Source organism: Grus americana, chromosome 4, assembly GCF_028858705.1.
Source record: "Grus americana isolate bGruAme1 chromosome 4, bGruAme1.mat, whole genome shotgun sequence".
Lineage (NCBI taxonomy): Eukaryota > Metazoa > Chordata > Aves > Gruiformes > Gruidae > Grus > Grus americana.
The window spans coordinates 10,824,210-10,845,174 of NC_072855.1; the positions used below are offsets into that span (position 1 = coordinate 10,824,210).

The 20,965-nt window shown below is 38.2% G+C and overlaps 1 protein-coding gene across 2 annotated transcripts in view; it reads left to right on the forward strand.

Moving 5' to 3' along the window:
• DOK7 (docking protein 7) overlaps positions 1-20,965 on the forward strand; it is a 68,724-nt gene that overhangs the window by 20,184 nt on the left and 27,575 nt on the right. For both annotated transcript variants that reach the window (XM_054825366.1, XM_054825367.1), the window contains exons 6-7: positions 5,759-5,866; positions 8,578-9,452. In XM_054825366.1, the coding sequence (XP_054681341.1) occupies positions 5,759-5,866; positions 8,578-9,452 (983 nt within the window). The remainder of the gene's footprint in view (positions 1-5,758; positions 5,867-8,577; positions 9,453-20,965) is intronic.

The following is a 20,965-nucleotide window of genomic DNA, read 5'->3' on the forward strand; positions in this document are numbered from 1 at the left end:
ACTAGATCAAAACTTCCAGATTGGAGATTCTATCAAGAAACATCTAGTTAATGTTTTTCATATGTACTGCAGCGCAGAATGCTCCACAGCCTCAACTGTGTTTTATATGTGCAATGTTCTGCTTTTGTGTAATTTAAAAGCTTTTATAGGAAGCAGCCTTCTCTCCACAGGTTGATGTTTGAATTGGGCTTCTTGCTGTTGCCCGTACCTTTCCAACTTAAACATGAAATATGCTTGAATAATTCCTAGGTATTTTCAAGAAAGGAAAACACACAAAGGGCAGCTGTACAGAGAAAGGAATGTAATGCGGCGAAAAAAGTGTCACATTGACAGTGTTCTTGGCAGTGATGCCCACAGAACAAATACAATCTAGAGACGTTTTGCAATTGTCATCTGCTTAGTCTGCCTTTAGAAAAAGGGTAATGAGTGAAGCCAGTGGCTTTGTGCACAACCAGCTCAACCGTATGGTTAAATGGAGTGCTGAAATATTTATGTTAGCATGAAAGTAATAGGAAATGATAGAAATTAGTTTGAAGAGGACTGGAAAATGACCAGTTTTCTTACTTTTACTTGCTGTAGTGATTTTTTTAAACACATGAAAACTGCCCAGTATCCAAAAGGAGTTTGTAAACTGCATGTTGCAAGGGGTATTTCCTCAAGTACAATATTCACATCATTTTTTCAGGATTGTAGTTTTAAAAAATATACCTTACTTCCTTAAAAGCTTGGTGTTCTTATAACATAGATATATGATTACTGTATGTATTTTATTATGTCATCTATAAAATATGTAATGATAAAGTGGTGCAGTAGAAGTTGTAATCTTGACTGACCATTACAAGGTATCAAAATCTGGTCTAATCTCTCATATCTGACCTAGTTTGAGCTGCAGTTTAGACTGGAGAACTCCTGAGATCCCTTCCAACCTGAATTATTCTGTGACTTTGTGGAAATGGGTATCAAATGAAAGTGAATATTCTCATAATAAAAATAATTCTATTATGTGTACATCCAAAATAAAATGGAAAAGGAAAAGAACATTAGATGTTTTACAGTTTACTGCTGTGTGGTACTTATTTTGGGATTCCATTAATTCTCCAAAATTGTACCAAAATACTCCTATTGGTAGCTCCACTAGCAGATTTGAGGCTTTAATTTGTTAAAGGCTGCGTGATCAGGTCTCAAATTTAAGACATACGGCATTGAGTGGGGATGCAAAGGTAGTGTAGGTATCTGTAGAAGTTTTTAGGCAATGTAGTATTTTAAATAAAGTCAAGTGAGTGACAGGATGTCTTTGGATGGCTTGCTTTCCCCAGCTACTAGTCGGAAGGTAATGGCTGTAATTGGCTATTTGCAACTTGCAAGTTTTTTTTCTTGAGAAATTTAGAAATCAGACCAGAGAATTTTATGTTCTTGTCTTGACAGAAGTCTAGGTATTGACACGGTAATGAAACACTGATTGCATGGTTTGTAATCTATACTGAATTTGCATGCATATTATTTGAGAAATGTTTGTTTTTCAGGTGTGTGTTAGATTCCTTCTTTTCACTAGCAAAATTCGTCTTGAATGCCAAACATGAACACAGCAAAGGCCCAACAGCTGATCAGTGGTATCTTTGATCAGAGGGCAGATCAGTACTCTCTAAATCTGGCTGAGGCTATGGGATAGTCTGGTCCTGCAGCCTGGAAAGACCCCAAGTGTAATGTTGGTAGTCTTGATGCTCTCTCTTAATTTTGGAAGCTTTTTCAGGCTGCTTTGTGACTGACTGGAGAGTGTGCAGTGCTGCTTGCTGAGGATCTATCTGATGCTCTTTCTTTTTGTTGAAGCTTGATACGCCTTTGGCCATTGCAAGACAGCTCTGTGACTGCCTTCTGCAGTAGCTGTACCAAGTGGATCCTCCTCAAACTTTTAGGACATCTTTTCATACCTCCAGACATCTTACAAGGTGTGGAGATGTTAGCATGAAGGTGAGGGTCCAGGCCTGAATTGCAAATGTGCCTACAGTTACAAAGGAAGAAAGAAAGGAGAGATGTTCAGCCTAACTTACCTAACTTTGTTTAATGAAGTAATTAACCAATGTTGCATTTTAAAGATGCATATAATTGAGCATATCTTAGGTACCTGCTGACTTGACTTGATACAATAGGTTTTTTTCTGACAGGTGCTTACTGAACAATCCTGGAGCTTTGAATTACTGTGACGCTTTATTTGTATGTTACCAAAGTATTCAAAATCTCCCATGATGAGCAACTGATGTGGCTTTAATGAATATCCACCAACATAATATAAAAATAAAATCTCAATCAGAGACATTTTTAGTCCAGTCAGATTTGATGTAAACCTTCCCCTTTGCCCCACAGCAGTGTTTAAGAAGATTTCAACAATTGTTTCACACAAAAGATTTTTCTTCATAGCAAGGGATCCGTTTTTGTTTGGAAAATGATAAAACACTTTCTTAATTGAAAGACCTGAGTGAATCTAACTGCCTAGATTCCATGGGAGTAAATCGTGTTATAGGATACATTTGTTTAGAGTTTGGGAAATGAAGGTACTAATTACTCCTAGAGTTGTTGGAGCTACTGTAGGATGTTGTGTGGGCAGAAGCTGTCTGAACTTCCTCGGATAGCTGTCTCAGTACCGGTCATGCTGCTTCCGTCCTCCTGCGTTAGTAATATGGCAAATTACTCAACAGTTATTTAGAGGCTTTGTATTGTGCATGCACAAGGTACAGGATGATGCCAACAAATCCAACTTTACTGTTGAAAAACCCCTTGTTTTCACCATTTTTTAGACCATATTTCTAAACTCATATGACAGGAGGTCGTAGGTTATGCCCTCCAATAAGGACTGGTCTCTAAAAAGTGGCTCCAGTGACTTCAGTCCTTAGTTTGATCTTGTAGCAAAACTTCCTGATTAGTGCTTGGTAACGTGTAACCAAAAATACTGCTATAAGAATCTGCTGCTTCTGGAGAACAGTACTGTGTGTGTTTCTCATAGAAGTGTTGCTTATTAGCATAGAAGATTAAGGGCAAAACAAAGACTTCAATAAGACTGATGGACAATTATTTTTAATATCTCTCTAACATTGTAAGTCTGTATATGTTTGGCAGGTTTCGAAGTTGTTTCTCTAGATATTTCCTGGTACTTGCTGAGAAAGGATTCTTCTAATCAATATTCCACAAAACTGGACAATGAGAGGTCACAGCACATAACTATGAACCCAATTTTATACACACCTTTTATACACAGGCAATCCTTAACGGAAAGTTTAACCAAAAAATTATCAGTCCCGTTGGACAGACAGTATGCTGAAAGATTTCGTGTTGTTGGGTAAAACCTGTTGTGGTCTATAGCTGTGTAGTTGATAGGGAATTTGGCTTCTAGAAGCAATTGAACATGTGAAATGCAAACTTACTGATTTGCTTCAACTTCCCTCTTACCTCCCCGTCTTGTATTTTATTATAGGCCATTTTTGCAAGATCAGTTGCTCCATCAGTTTTTTTTTTAATTATATCTTTTGCTGTCTGTAAGACGGATATCAGTTACTAAAAAACTAACAGTTGTGTATGTGCCCTAGTAACATTCTGGTTATTTATCAAGTAATCATATTCTGAGGGAAGTGGAAAGATCTTTCCTACTGACAGTTCTTTGCTGTGGCAAGGGTTAGTGTCTGTTGCATCTTGGTTTGACTAATTTGCTGATCTGATATGCCAACTTTATACTCAAAGTGCTCATAGAACATCTTTGTTGAAAGTTTTGGACAGAAGGGCATTTAACTAGATACAGCAGAGTAACTGGAGCAGAGGACATTCAAAAATAGATTCAAGCAGCAGCCTGTAACACTGTATGCCACTGAGCAGACCCTTGCATAGACCTGTCTGGGTTGCACCATAGGTGCTAGTGGCCAAATCTTGTATTTTCCTTTGGCAGAAGTCCATATGGAAGCATTGGGGGTTTCGTTTGAGTAAGCACTTACACAGGTTTGAACTAGTCAGTGCTTAGTATGAGTTGTATTGCAGGGGAAATAGAAATGGAGACCTAACAAAATAATCCATATCAAACAGTCCTCTTTTGTGTTCTTAAAGTTCAGTTTGGAAGGTGTCAGACACTGACATCAAGCACTTTTTGAGCTGGGAGGCACAGAGGTCACGGACCCTGTTTGTCACAGGTATTGTTGCCTTGTCCCTGTTAGAACATCTTTGATTTCTAACATCTGCTGTTATAGGAGGACTGTGCGTGTGTCTGGCTTGTTCTGCTAATCTTATCCAGATTGCAGATGGCTAAAGATGGAAACTCCCTCTACACGGGAAAGTTCAGCATTGTCACTTCTGCTCCTGTGACACACTCGGATCTATCCAGGGCAGATCAGAAGGTGAATACGGTTAGGGAAGAGAGATGTGGCAGCTTGTTTCTCAGGTAGTTAATAATGTAGGGACTCCCATGGAGCTTCAGCTCACCTGGCAATGCTCCTTCCCTGTATTGTGAGCTGCTTTGGCTGTTCTGTTGACAACATCAAACCCAAGTCTTTTAAAACTGAAAGACCTGGGATGAAAATGAAACTTTTCTTTCATCATTTCAACTGTTTTTTATCTTACTAACTCAACCACAGCAATGCGTGGCCTTTTTCATCCTTTTTCCCCCCTCTTATTAAATGATTCAATTATTAAATGTTTTTGTGGTGTGCTACTACTACCCAGATGATCAGATATTTAAGAGCAGCAGTTATGAGGAAACTAATCTGTTTTATCTGCAATTAATTCATTTCCCTATGCAATTAATAAGAGCTACTGAAACTTCCGATGATGAAAAAGTTAGCAGATCATATCTTTTGCAAGTGCTGAACACAACACACTTGTCAGTGCTGTTTGAAGAAATCTGTAAGATTCTTGGGATAATGGTTATGATTACTTCCAACATCTGGTTTTATTGTTGTGCCTGGCTGGAAACAAAATGGTTTAGAGGAAACTGGCCTGTGTTACTGATGAAAGTTCTTCCACATTCTGTGTAACTTCTGGTCTTTCTCTTTCTATTGGAATAAAAGGAGCCTTCTTCAGTGAAGTAATTGTAGCTGGAATGGCAAACTCACTAAAATGTATGGGGAAAATCCCTGATAGTACATTTTAGGAGTTATTTTTACCATTCTAACTTGTATTAAACATGAAGACAGAGAGACACCGGGCTGCTTATTTCGTCTCTGATTTCTGAACTTAATGGCTTTCTGAACATCAAACTTGAAAGCAATGTTTTCGTAAATAGGTGATCTGGATTGGAAGGTATCAGCTAGTTTAATAATTATGACTTTTACAAATCTACATCATAAATTCAATTTGTAGGATGAAAAATTTGATCTTTCTTGATGATAAAATTCCCAATGAGTTCAGTGAAATCAAAATACGTTTTACAGATCACATACTAGTTTTCAACTCCTCTGTTGGATGCTAATTATCTCTGTAGCTATTGCCTTCAGTGCTGTGCTCTTCAGGGTTCTGTCCCTGGTGGTAACTCTTATAGACATTGGGTATAATCTCTGAAAGTCTTTGTCACTTAAAATTATAACTTACTATGTGGCATTTCTCCAGGATGTGCTTGAAGGCAGATTGTCCTATACATTTTCCAGTCAGCATTTTCCCTCTCCTGCAGTAGATCAAACATAAGAACAGAGCATGTAACATAAGAACGTGTCTTTTTTCTTTTTTCTTCTTTTTATATATCTTCCATGTTTCTTCTTTTTTATTTATTTTCTGTTTCTTTTTAAAGATCCAAGTACAAATCCAGCCTATTCAGAGGAAAGATTGGCTCATGAAGCTTTGCAATTAGAAAAGCGCTTGAGCTTGCTGTCCCATACAAGTCGCCAGGGTAGCGGAGGTAAGAAATATCTTTAATTAAATAAAAATAAATGGTGTTCCTTCCTTCCTTCCTTCCTTCCTTCCTTCCTAGGCTTTAGAAATGACCATATGTATATCAGTATAAGATGCCAACCTTGAAAGAAAAATAATTGAGAAATTGTCAAGATATTTGATTTGACTGCTGTTGCTTGTGGGGAAGTTCTTTAACAGCATTGTCTAAAGTCCATTGACATAGATTGGAGTTTTTCAGCTGAGCAGAGTGAGTTTTGGATCAAACACTACTAACACAGGAATATCCTTTAATATGCTGAATCCTACTGAATTTGTGCATATGCAACTTCAAAAGAATTGTCTGCGTCAAGTTTGGTATCTGCTTAAGTACTTGACTCACTCCATCCTGTGAGATGAACTGACTTGTATAGCTCACACATCAGGCTTACAGCAGATTTTTGTAGTAAAAGCTGGACTCCCGTGCTTTGGTTCTAAGTGTTATTACTCTTCTCTTTGTGGTGGTATCATCCCTTCTAGAGTTGTTTAGGTATTAAAATAGAACTGGTGTCTAGCACTGGATTTGTAAAAGGGCCTATGCCCCGAACTTCCATATGAATTGTTTAATAACAGAAGTTAGATCTTCAAAACATCTGCTTTTCTCTTGACTCTAAAGCCTACAAGCCTAAAAATGGCCCTCTGAAGAGCCTCAAGAGCTTACTTATATGCTTCTATACATGTCCATAGCTACTTTAGTCTTGACACTGCTGAGTAATGTGGTTTGTGACTAAATTCCACTGAGATTTCCTAAGTTTTTCTTAGTTAGCATATAACTACTAGACTTGTCTAGATTGATGGAAAACAAATGAGATTTGATAGAGAAGTATGGCTGGTGGTTTGGTTTTTTTTTTTTTTTTTTAATCCAGTTGCTCTGGTTAGAAAACATGCAACCCAACTTTGTATACATTCTCTGCTTGAGATTATTTGAATTTATGACCTGGTTCTTCTAAGAATGTTATAATCCTCAGAGAATGAAGAATCCTAGAGTAAGATTTTCCTATTCTGTTATTTGAGTTTTGCATAGGAAAATTAAATATTTGTGTTCATGGGAAATATTGTAAGAAGACTGTCCCTGTAGGTTTTGTGGGAGGAAATTTGCCTGAATCTGGAGATCTAGATTCTGCCACTGCCTCGGAGAACATGTAGCTCTACCTAGTCAGAGCGTTTTCTTCAAGACTGTGAGGGCTTCCCTTTCAGAGTTTTAAAGTGCCTAAAATATATGTCTAAGATAAGTGATTTCAAATAAATTCAACAATCTTTTTTTCAATAAAAACAGATATTTTTGTAAGCAGAATAACTTTTATTTAACAAGTATATTTCTTCTTCTAGGCATGTTGCTGGGAACTACACTAATATTTTTGTTATTCATGCCTTCTGTCTAGACAGCTGTATAGTTTAATCTGAGGAGTTACACTGGGGTCACAAGCCAGTGGCACGTAATGGGCACTGGAGGAAAAGAAAGGATTAGATTTCAAGGGATAAACATTGCTATTTTGTGATAGTATATATCAAGAATTACTTCATGAAGAGCAAGAGAATTGTTCTGAACTTTTCCCTCAACACCTGAGAATAGAGACAGCCTAATATAACGAGCAGCTCAGGTCACAATTTGCAGTGGACCCTTCTTCTTTCTACACCATCTGGCAACTTATTGCCCAAGGTTTAAAATTAATAAAATTAATTAAAATGAATACCTACAAAATGATCCTGCTGTCAGCCTTTGTTTTTTTTTATTAAGAAGGAAGGAAATAACATTGTGGACTGTGTGCGCTGCCACAAGAAAGTGGGGTTTTTTTTCTTTGTTTGTTTTTGTGTATGTGTTTGTGTGATGTTTGTGTTTTGTCCTTATGCCCTTTCATGCCAATGTTTAATTTTTTTCTTCCATCTTCTGTCTTGCATAGCAGTAGCTACCTGTAAAAGTGTCCTTCTTGCAAGTATCAGTGAGAAAAAGAATTCCTTCAATATGTGCATAGATGAATCATGGAAGATCTTTTTGTATATAGATGTGTAAACATTTTTATAACAGTAGTATTCTCATTTCTGTTTGTAACAGTGATGTATGGTTGCATTTTGGTATGGATATTAAGGAGAAGTACAGTGTAGGAGAGCTTAGAGGAGAGAACAGGACAGTCTTAAGTTTGATTTTATTTTTGCAATCTCTTTAATATTCACTTTGTCATTCAGATAAGATATAACTAGAGAAAAAAAGTACAAATAAGGTAATAATTTGGTTGATTCAGATTAAAAAGAAACATGGAAATGTCTTATACGGCTTTGGGTTATAGTAACAAGGTTTTCTTCAGAGCATCCTCAGCTATTCTGAGCATGGGATTTTGTGACTATTCCCTATGATATGATAGGAGTATCTAAAATAAAACCAATTAACTGCACAGAAGTAAACTATGGTTGAAAAGGGGAGAACTTGGTGCATAAACTCTAAAAGTTTAGCCCTGAATGCATTATGCTCATAATGTGGTAGGGTTATGGCAAGGTAACATACTATTTTCATTTTATTTTTCCTGTGGGGATAGGAATTTTTGTAGGAATTCTGGCTTTCTGACAGAAGTTCCCTTTACAAAAGCAGATGGAATCTCAGGGTGCTTTCTGTTAGTTCATGCTTGCCATGCTTCAATCTGTCGATTGTGTTTTAAACATAGGTTGATGTGTTTTCTTCTTTTCTAGGAGACGATAGAAGTCTTTCAAGCTCATCTTCAGATACCAGCCACTCAGATGTTAGTGTTGGGAGCAGGTTAACAATTTGGCCTGAACAATCTTCAGCCAGCACCTCTCAAGAGAGTCATGGACTGGCAGCTGCAAAGGGCATTCATCTTGGTGAAGAAAAGACCCTTCCAGAAGGGGCACGTGGCACCACGAAACTGCCTCCAAAGCCCCTCCGATCCAGACAGCTACAGGAAATAGGTCGTCAGAGTTCTTCTGACAGTGGAATAGCTACCGGTAGTCACTCTTCTTACTCTGGAAGCTTCTCTTCCTATGCTGGGAGCTTGGACATTTGCCACGGTGATGAGTTTGGTTCATTGCTAAGCCTGCCATTGAACTTTCCTTCGGATCAGAATTTATGTACTTGTCCTCACAGTGAGCCCCAGAGAGGTGCGGGATCAGAGTATCAGGTTCCCAGCTCTCTCAGACGTATTTATGATATACCCAGGAGTTTGTTACAGGCAGCTTCTAAAGATGTGCAACCGAAGAGTGCAGATTCCACACTACCTAAGGACCAGGCCATGTCACCTCAAGGTGCTAGTGACCCAAAACTGCTACTACCGCACTTGGAAGAACGGAGGGTACCTGAGCACAGTCAGGACAGAGGGAGACCTTCATCCTTACTTGCAGAAAGCAGCAAGGACTCAAGTGATGAGACATATGTGGATTTGGTTTCAAGGTGGTCAGACACAAAACCACAAGGACAGGTGTCAGACTCCAAAAGTAGTGAGTTGTCACCACCTAGTGGGGCCTCAGCTGACCCCTATGACACATGTAGCCCCCACCTTGGGATGACAAGAGCTCTTTTTTCAGCTTGTCCAATCTGTGGTGGACTAAAGGTAAATACCTAACACTGAGCAGATGCTAACAAGCCTTACTTAATAGAGCATGATTAATTTAAAATGACTTAAGTTGCAAGTCATAAATACTGTTGTTTCCTTAATAATTTGAACAGGTAATAACTTTTGTGTTGTTTATGCTCAAGTTGAGAGGCTTAGCACATAGTTTCCTCAAAATCTGTGCCTGATCAAGAAAACACTGAACAATATAGGCCATCAGTCATTACTTTTAAATTGACCAATTTCGTTTTGGGTGTGAGTGGCTTACAGAGACAGAAACTTTACAGGCACAGAGGGATGAATTTGTCATATAGTAGTAATTTAGAATTAAGGACATTGATCTATCTTACTGCTGGTATTTCAAAAGAAGAAAGAAGGGAGGCCAAATAGTATGTGCTGCTCTTTAGGTGACCACAGTACATATTTTGTAATTTTATTGATGTTTTCCTTTTCTTTATCTTTGTAGTTTGAGCATGTCTTGCACAAGAAGCCAGATTAGTGAAGCTTCTCACTGGGGAAAGAAAAGATAGTCAAGTTAGCATGGCAATCCACAGCAGATCAACTAATCCAGTATTATTATTTATAACTAGCCAAACTTTAGATGAGTTGTATGAAAATTCATTGGTGGCATACTACCAGGACAGTGTATTTGCAGGAAAAAATAATTTTGATCACCGGTCACATAAAGACTTAAAACCTGAAGCATGGAGATTCATATGCCTTTCTAAACACATTTGCCAGTGTCTGTTACTATGACTGATATTCCCCTAAGTTCTTTTTGAACACTGCTAAATTCTTGGCTTTTTATGACAGTAAGCTTTATACATTAATTGTACCTTGCACGGAGGAAATATTTCTGGTTTTACCTATTCTAGAGAAGACTTTTTTGGTGAATGTGTTTGCTAAACTAGAAGAAGTTAAAGCTGTTTGTGTTGGTGAGCTGTTGTGAAAGGCTGGGAATGATGGAGTGCTCAAATTAAGGAGTGTGTGAAGTAGGGTTTCAGCAAGAGAGATTTTTGTTGGAAGAATTAAGTATTACTATTGAAGTGTGTACCTTTTAATTGAGCATGTGGGATTACATAAATTACTGCTATGAAAAGGGCTTGAGTGTACCGTATGTTATGAGAGAAAAATTAAAATATAAACTTAAGGGATTATTTTATTCTCACGAGGTGTTTTATGCATTTGCATCATTGACTGCCTTCATGTGTCTGAAATCTAGAACATGCTGTCTCCCTGAGGTGCTTGTACAGCCTCTGTAACAGCACCTTGGGCGTTACTTTGTCATGTACTTGCAGCATTTGGGCCGCAGGGAGGCACTGGTATGACAGGCTAAGGTTATGTCTACAGCAGCTTTCAGGATAAGTGTTCTTCCCAGTCCATCCTTGCCAGCTCTCTGCACCAAAGGCCCTCACGAGCCCTCTAGCCTAATTCTGAAAGCTTGACTGGGTGCAAGAGCCTGAGATTCAGCCTCCCACTTCTGTTTTTTCTGCAGTGCAGGCAACGGGGTACACAGGCAGTGTGTCTGCTGCCTGGAGTTAGAGAGGAGTTGGGGAAAATGCACAAGACTGATTCCTAGAAGGGCTCTGCCCTGGAATCAGAAAGCTCCAAGATGTCTTTGTTATAGGCAGTGAGGAAAGAATTAGTTAAGGTACAGTTAACTCACATGCTCTAAATGTTTCCGAGTGATCTGAATTTTCAGTTTAGACATGAATTTATCAAAGTTTACCCTGGATATCTGTGGCAGACAGGAAGCTGAAAGTGAGTATTCCATCGTATATCTTCAAAGCCATTAAAGGCTAAATTATGTCACTCCTTTAACTGCCTGTTGACCCAACAACATACACTCCTATGTCTTTTATTGCAAAGTGTTGTCAGTTTTCATGGTGTTTCTAGTTGCCCTAATAATATCAGTTGGCAAGAATTTCAGGAATTGTCGATATTTAAACAGATTTAGTGAGAAAAACACTGGTGCAACACTCTTACTAACTCTTGTTTTAGCATGAGATATGCACATCTGCTTCTTACCTTTTTTTTTTTTCCTACCTATTTGTAAGCATTTGGGAAAGAAGACATTAAATGGAATGACTCATGGGTTTGTTTTTACTTTTGAAAGAAAAAATAACCTTTTGATACATTTTTTTTGAACCATCAAGATGTGGTATTTTTGCAGTATTTAATGGACACCGTCTTTGGCTTTTCTCTCGATGAATACAGTGAAGGCACAAATCCATACACTGTAACTAAAAAATAATTCTTATTTCTTGTACTCTGAAGAGAATATGTTTAAAATGCAGTTAGGGCCAGGAGGAGTTGATTTATGGGTTAATGAAGACACCAGGTTTTCACGTTTATTCAAATTCACATTCAAAAGGATTTAGTGTTCCAGTGTTTGGAGTTCCTTTGCAATTTCAAGTTAAGCTGTTAATTAAATTGTGTTAATGGTTTTTAAATGCCTACTATTTAAAGTAAGTGTCCTGAATAGAGGAACTGTCTGCAGCAGTAATAAAGGACATACGCGTTGGTTTGTTTTCTGCCCTGTATGTAAACTTTGGCAAATCAAGGTTAGATTTGGGCACGTTGTGTGTGTGTTGGAGTTCAGCATGTGAAGAGTTGGGGACAGGTTGCAGGATGAAGACATGCAAATGTGGAAGGCATGGTGGTGTTCATAATTGGGATTGACTTGGTTAAGAACCACCTGCTCCACTAATGACAAGGATGATGATGAACATAGGGAGAACATACCCTGGGAAAGTGCCAAGGTTCAAAAAGAAAATAGGGCAAGGAAGGCTTTCTGTTTCACTCTGGATGAAGAATAGAACCAGCATGAAGAAAGTCACTAAATATTGCTTCTATTATTTCTTTATTTTATTTCGTATTAGACATTGGGGATTAATAAGCAAGCATGCAGGGTGTTTTGCTTTGTTGTATGTTATTGTAGCATGCTCAAGATGTCCTTTACAAACTTCACAAGGTGTGCCTTTGCTATGTAATTTTTGCCTAGGTGATTTCAGTGGTATAGATGATTGCAGAGATGAATTCTTTGTGTATTGTAAGTATATTTTAAGCTCAGAATGTTGGATTGTTATGGGATTTCTGAGTAGGCTGTAGAGATTTATTATTAGACTTTACTTACTACATTTTCAACTACTTAGCTAATACTAATTTGACGAATAGAATTTCACTGTACACTTGTTTCTCTGTAACTTCATTTGATGCTATAGTTTGAGAAATGATGTCAACCTTTTTTATAGGGTGTCTTTTCTTTTTTTACACCACCATTGTTTGTAAATTTTCTTAGAAGTCTGAAAAATAAACTTATTTTCCAACTGTTTTTGTCCTTTTCCATCTGACAAGTACTGGTTTTAGTGTTGCTTTGCTTTTTGTCCCCTGACCTTCATCTTCTTGCAAGTTGAATTAATATGGAATGATTATGGCTGTCTCTTCACACTGCTTAGTGTTATGCTCAAATCACTGTTGACAGCTTGAAATGTGCCTATTAGTAGGAATGACTTTTATGTATTTCTAACTCACCCTAAACTCATATTTATGTCAGTGTGAGTTCTTATATGTGGAGAAATATAGGCTTGATTACTGCTTTGGTAGTTAACTTGCCATGATAGAGGAGAAAAGAAAGTGTCAGTTTGTGTGTGGTTGTATCATCAATCCTGTATTAGTATTCAGCTTCCTACTTTAGTTGATCATTTAAAAATACCAAAACCTCCTTGGAGACAATGGTCCCAAATTAGGAGCTGGTCTACCCAAATCCTCTGTAGGGTATTTATATAGTTCCTGCTACCACAGTAACTGTATGCCTCAAACTTTGAATCTCCCAGCATATCTGTAGTAAGTGGAAATACGGGAATGCTGTGGTCATGATGTACAAAAGAGTTTAGGAGTTTTGTCAGGTAGCAGGATCCACAGCTCTGAGTGGCTAAGAACCCTTCCCTACACAATACAGGGAGATCTGGTACCTGCCTTGGGAGGGATGTGGATCTCTGTTTAAATGGGGAGCTGCTTTGATTAGCTGGTAGGACATTTACCTCTTTTAGTCTGTTCTCTAGAAACTGCTTTATTTTGCACTACAACCTTAAGAGAAGGCATGTGCATGTCTGTACTGTGATCCTTGAGTCTGCACTTTACTCAGTGTATTTAATCTTGCAGCACCATGTACCTGCAGGGCTTGTTAATCATATGCAACCTTTTGTGAGTGCAGAGTCTCCGAGTAGATCTAGAGCTGCTATGAATATCTGTGTTTCCGTTGTGCGTTGTAGACCAGGGAGGGACAAGCTTAGAGAGAAACAAGGCTGCTCTCCTCAGGCAGAGAAGGGGCTTGAACTTTAAAGAACATCTTACACTGAGGTCTGCTTTGTGGTCTTGCCTGGACTGATTTAACCGAGGTCACGAACAGCTTGTAACTGAGTTGCGAATATAACCGTGGTCTTCCAAATACTGTATGAAGTCCTTAAAGCTGCATTTAGCTGGTATGTTTCCCTTCAGTGTCGACGCTGCTTTGGAAAGTGGTAAAAGAGAAGGCCTATAAGGTGTAAGCTGGTGCAATGAGACTTGAGAAATAGTGGCTGTAGACTACATTGCCACATCCATGTAACTGAGAATGTTTTCAATTTTTTTGGCTTTTAATCAGGTACTTTTCTAATGTAGCATAAAAATAGATACTAAAGAAATCACAATATATTGTTATATGCAACTTTAATGTAGACTTTTTTTCCTGTTGGAGTCGTTACCTCTTTCCCCATGAGACTGAACGCCTTGTGTGTTTACCTTGCTTTCTCTTCAAGTATAGGAACATGATCATTAGTAATTACACACCTTTTACATCTCTCTTCAAAGATGTTTTTACATTATTGATGTGTGATGCTGTAACATTTTATGCTTCCTCCCACCGTCAAAATAACTGAGAATTTAGACAGCCTGTAACTAAGAAGGATGCATTTGTCATCTTCTACAGCATTGTTTCTTCTCTAATCTTAGAGCTCAGGGCAGTTAGGCAGCACACACAGTCAAAACTATAACAGGAACAGTTTGCACCTTAGAAGAATCTGGAAGTTGGTTGTCAGTATTATTGACCTGAGTGACAGTGTGTTTGTGGAGCGCTCATATGCTTTGATGACCGTCGATTCTGGGTACTGTTGGCTTTTGGCATGAATTAGAAAACTTGCATTTGTGCTCTCTTCCAAGATTTAATTCCAATTATTTTTCTTTAAGTTCTGACTGTGATATATTAACCTGCAGTGAGGTGCATCTTCCATAACATACATCACCACTAAATGAGGTGACTGTGCTGGACAATGATTTGGCAATCTGGTGTTTTGCTTACATTGCAGTTATTGTAAAAGGCTCTGAATTTTTTTTTACAATAAAGTAGTGTTATTTTTTTGGCTTTTCACAAATTCAAAGGCATCTTTAAATACACCAGTTTCCCTATAACATCTTTCTGAAACAGAAGAAATCCATGATAATTGCTGTCCTTGACAATGAAATGCAGTCATTTCTGCAGCTGGTTGTGCTGACAAAAGCACACCGCACTGTGCAAATCAAAGATTGGAGTAAAAGTATATGCTCCAGTTCAGACTGGCAGAGGAAAGGGGCATAAAAGAGGTGGGTGTAGTGTCAGGCTTAGAGCTTGATTTGTTTTGTGTTCCTTTCTGTAGTTTTGGCCAGGACCCCAAGTCTATCACAGAGTTAACTCCCATCCTCTTACTAAGGTGCTGTTGGGTTTGCTTATGCACTGTCTTAAGATGTTGCTTATCAACAGTTCAGAGGGGAAATGAGATAATTTGTTTTCTTCTCAGTTTATAGCTGCTATTTTGTACGATATTATTATGCTGCTTGGCAATAGGCTTTGCTTCCAAATAATCAAGAAAAGACTCAGTTTCCTTTTTCTTTGCTGTTGCTGGTAAGGGTTCATAGAAGTGACCTGGCTCTTCCAAAGCTTTGCGTGGAGGAGGTCACTTAGTGGGTATGACTTTGGATTTAAGACATCACAGTAAGATACAAGACATGCCAACGCTAACAGAACTGTGCAGATCTGACTTGCTTTCAGCACTGTAGGAGGCTGCCTTACCTCTTGTCTAAAAGATATTACTGAAGATACTCTCCATCATGAAAGAATCCTCACAGTATTCGTGCTAAGAATAAAGGTTCTAATCTGAATTCAGAATAATAAGAACTAAACTCTCAGCATTTCTTGGGATCAGGCACTAAATGGAACAGATAGCCTGTGGTCTGTAACAGGAAAAGAAGTGCCTGCCACAGAAGCACTGGTAAGTGAAATGATAATAATGTCAAGAGAAGAGAGAACTTTCCTACATAAGGGAATGTAGACAACATAGCTCAGCAGAATTAATTCTTCTGTTCTAAATAGAAATGTCACTGCATTGCTTTTCTGTCAGAGAGCCAGTGAAGATATTGATAAACCATAGTATTGACCTTTTATACCCATCAGAATGAACAAATGGGAAAATCTACTTCCTCCCCTAAATACAATCAAGCTGGATAACAGCTTTTATTATTACTACAACTGATGGCTACTTCTTCCTTTGTTGGAAGCAATAGCTTTTCTGAAGAGAGAGAAAGAAATGTATTGAAAGAGGAGGAGCCTGACAATAAAAACTGGAAAAAAATTACTCCCTTTGGAATGTAGGGTTTTTGGGGTTTTTAGTTTGGATCTAGTTGTAAAGAGACTCATCAGATCGCTTGGAATGTGGCCAATGGAAAATGGAAGGGGTTTTTTTTTTTTTCCATCTTTCTATCTATTTTTTTTTTTTCCTAAATAAAAATCCATTTCTTTCTGGAAAAATTCTACAGAATCCTATAAAGTGTTAGCAGACATTTTCTATCTTCATTTTGTAAAAGGGAGAAAGTAGAATTCACCTGCAGAGGAAGAAAGCACAAAAAGAGATTAGGAAAGCATGGATTACATTGAGCTGAACTCAGAAGGAAGCAAATAACTCCAGCGGCAGCCCTGGATTAAAATTCCTAGCTTTGATTCCCATGTGGTTTATTTCCTTCTGCAAGATCATAAACAAAGTTACTTTAAAAAAACCTCAATTCCTTGACTTGCATTTCTGCGAAATGTTTGTAATGCCTACCAACATTATATTTTTAAGATCATGGATTAAAGAAGGCTATGCAGAAAATGTTCTGCTTTGATTAACAGTCACTGATATCAAAGTAACTGCGTGGTTCAGAAAGAATTGGCGAGTGTCAGTAGGATAGCAATCATTTGGATGGGATGTCTGGAGGGTTGACAGCAGCTCACTGTGAGTAGATGAGAGGATTGAAAATAGATGCTCAGTAGGGGTGTGACCTTTCCTACCAACTCTTTTTGACAGAGCCACTTAAAACTGGATGTATGCAAATTAGAAGGATGAAATGTGTTCCAACAAAATTACACAAACTGTGCTTAAATTTGTCCACAACCCATGACAAGACATATGAGTGGAATTAGTTTTCGTAATTCAAGATGCCCAATATACTTATAACTTCAAGGTATCTATGGAAATACTTTCAGTCTGTCTAATATCCCATATGGGCCTGTAATCAGATTAGATCCTTAAGGTATCAGTCATGTAGACGTTGTGATGTAGGGTAATTCTTATTGTTTTCTATACCAAGTTGTAATACTTCGTTCATAAAGAACAAATATTTTTTTCCTAATATCGGCTTAGTAAAGTTTAATAATATGGTAACAACATCTTCTTCCAGGTAATGCAATTTTGGCATTTGTTAGCAAGAAAATGGCCAGCGTGGCAACAAATCCACTGACTAGAAAGTTATTACCTGTTCAACAAGAAAATACACTGAAGCCAATTTAAGGAATGAATCACTGAAAAATAGAACAGAATGAATACTTCCCATAGGCAGGAGGGTTAGAAAAAGTGGGTAAGCCACTCAGGCACAGAAGTGCCTGCCAAACAGTTTTCAGGATGGACTGTTTTAAGGTCGCTTGTGATTTTATGTATTGCTCTATTATGCATAGTTATGAATGCTTCTGCTGGCATGCTAGGGAAGAGGTCTAGAGAAGAAAAGAAAGGCAATTCTACAAAAGTCCACATAGCAGAGACTAGAAGAGTGGGGGATTGCTCTGGACGTCAGGAGATACAGAAGAAATCCATACGGAACTTTGGTGTTCTTGCCCTGCCTGGCTTAGTGTTGAACACATTTTACAAACCCACATGCTGGGCTATAAAGCCAGCTATCTAATGCAGACTCCTGGCAGGAATTTGTGGTGGCAAAATGCAGGTGACAGTGTTTTGGACACTGTCTCACTTTAAATAGGAGGAGAATTTCAGGGTGTGCAAGAGAGGTAAGAAGCTTGAGATTTGGACTGATCTAGGAATTTTGTGTCATGGTTTTATTATTGTGGCTCTGACCAGCTTACTTCAGTCCTCCAAGCTGTATAATATCCGTATCTGGCTAATGTTTACTTCCCAAGGCTATTGTCAGGATTGATGGGATGGTGTTTCTACAGTACTTTGGATGTGGACAATTCCATTGAAGTGCTAAAGATTATATTAAATGTGATGTTTTCCAGGCTGCAGTGACAGAGACAGAAAATTGTTTGCCTTTCAAGTGAACTGTGAACAGAAAATGAACTCATTAATAAGAGTTACTAAAGAAGAAAATCAACCCGCCAGGATGGAGCAGCTGCTCTACGATTCTTTTCTTTTTTAAATGCTGGGAAGTCTATCACTAATTTGTATAACTTCAACAAATATTTCGAAGCCGTTTTCTATTTAATGAAAGATCACAGAGCAGTGGCACTGAATATGTTATTTCAACAGAATTTTATTTTGTGTGTGAAATTGATCTTGAAGAATGGTGTCTTTCCAGAACAGCAGAGTTACAGGAAAAAAGTTATTAATGCAGGAACTTTTACACTCAGTGGATTCAGAAAGTCTACAGCTGACAACCTGGCAGTTGCAAATCAGTTCTTTTGAAGCATGGGATTAGCCGGGGGGTTGAGCGATTTTTTTAGAATTTAGAAAGGACCAAGATATCAAGAACATGCTTGAGGATATGACTGAAATTCAAGCCAATTTCTAACAACAGAGGAAGGAAAGAAAAACATAATTGTATTATGTTTTCTTCATGTATTCTTTCCTTAAATGCTTATGGAGAGGCCTATTGCATCAAATTTAATTTTGCAAATTTTTTTTATGAAATGATTTTTTTTTTTTTGAGGTGCAAAGACATTTTGCCTGAATAGGGATTAGGTAAAACTATGGGCTTTTCTCCAGCAAGAGGTGTGAAAGCAGATGACCACAAGGAACTTCCGAAGCAGTGCAAGCTGTCTGAGGATCTAAAGTTAAGCTAGCTGCCTTCAGCTAGTCAGTTGTCCCACCTTAAGTAAGTAGACACTCACTGTTGAGTTTCTTTGGTGTTGGTGAAACTCATGTCAAAGTGTAGGAACTCTGGGTCAGAACCACAGTATCACAATGAAACCTTAAATTTACTGTGCCTGAGCAACTCAGCAAATCTTTTTTTATGGTGTAAAAAGTGCTCTTTATCCCACTTTTTACTAGTCACATACAGCCTTTTCTGTTCCATTCCTAAATGACATTGTGGAGGGAAGGACCTTCCTGCATTCTGGCCATCCTTGCTAGCTTAGTAACATATTGACTCTTGAAGGGTCCCTTGAAAAACTCTAACTTACTTCAGGGAGTGAGTCAACCCATGGGTGCAGGACAGAAGTTGTGGGGAAAAACGTTATGTGGAGCTACTGTTGCTTTTCCATCCCCTCTGCTTCAGCTTCAGTGAAGTCTGATGCTTCGATGTGTCTGTAACAACACATAATTTTTGTGTGTGTGTATAAAAGTTAGACTGAGCTTCCTCGGGTGGGATGGGGATGATAAGATCAAAACAAGTGACTGTTCATGTGATCCATGTGATAAATGATAGCCAGGATGGGTGAGTGAATACCAGAGTCTTACACACAGATTCTAGTCTGCAGTTAAGTGCCTCTACTGCATACAAGCTCTGCTTCTATGTCTTCCTTGGCATTATTTTTTATGTATTTCCACGTTTCCTTTCCTAAAGCAGGGTAGATGAAAGCAAGCAGTCCTTGAGACTTTCTCTGAAGCAGTTCAATGCCACCCAAGTCCAAAGGGTATGTAGAAAAGGGGCTTTAAAGTTGACTTTGTGCTCCTAAGTCTTGTCACATGAGGATATTGGGCTATTCACAGTATAAACTGCAGCAGCCAGCTGTCAATCAACTGAAATGACTGTTTCAACAGCTGGGAATCAGTGGGACATGAACTCTGGCTGTGTTCCCTCTCCCCTAGCCACATCCTCTTCAGTAGTCTGGATTCTGTGGAATCCTCTGCTAATTCAATGCTGATTGGAAGCAATTTTGAATGTACAAGAAATTTGAGCCCGGAAAATATTAAGGAAATATAAACCTTTTCCAGATCTAGTTTATTACAAGGACAGAAGTGTTAAGTGGGCTATATCAGGGCTAGTAACTGTATACTTGAATCCTCTGTAGCACTAGGAAAACATTTCCAGATGAAGTTTGCCAATTCATCTCATTTCTTGAGACACAAAGTCAAGTAGAACACACGTGCTATGGAGATAACTGCTATAGAAAGCTTTGGAAAACTACAGAAATAATTATACCCAGTAATTTATAGCAGTGCTCTCCAATACAGGAGAAGCCTGTGAGCAGCCCCCATGCATAGTTAAGTATCTGTATCTTTTGAAGCTGTGCAGTTTAATTACAGTTCCATTACCTTTGACAAACCATAATTTCAGTGATGGGTTGGGGGATAAAGGAAAACACTTATCTTGTTATTTTGAGCTTTCTCTCCCTTATTTGTCCTTCTTAGTTCCATCCATTTCTTTCTAATGCTGATAATTGATTATCTTGTTAATAGTTTTTTTTTCTTTTTCTGGGAGAAGTTGACTAACTTTAGTTGTAAATGTGAGGTTGAAAAAGAAGGAAAATGAATGCGAAAGATGATATTGCAAGGCTTTCATTTTTATTCTTCCTAGGCTCATAATTAAGCCCACTCTAGTTCTAGTTCTCTCTTTGTGTGGAGCAGGATGCACAGGTTATAACAAGGATTCTTTTCTTCGTGTCTTTATGTGGAATGGACTGGAAGGAAGGAATCAAATAACTAGTCTAATGTAAATTGGCATAGGTCCATTGGCTACAAAACAGGCCCAAGTGTATTTTTAGTGTGAGCACAAGCTAAGCTTTCGCTGTGGAACAACACTCTTTGGGGGAAGTAGAAGAAGGAAAAGACTTAGGGCAGTCCCTAGATGAATGTTTTAAAATGGTAATTACAGCTTAACATAAACTTTCTCCATCTCTACAAATTTGTAGAGGTAGGTTTAATTTGTCTCTAACATCTGAGATTTCACTTTGCCAGATTTGAAATGTTTTCACACTTTGAACCCTTCTCTATTTACTGTTTGTCACTGTAGCATTGTAGTTAAACTCTTTATATGAAGAAAAAAAAAATCCCTTTTCTTCATAACTAGATGAC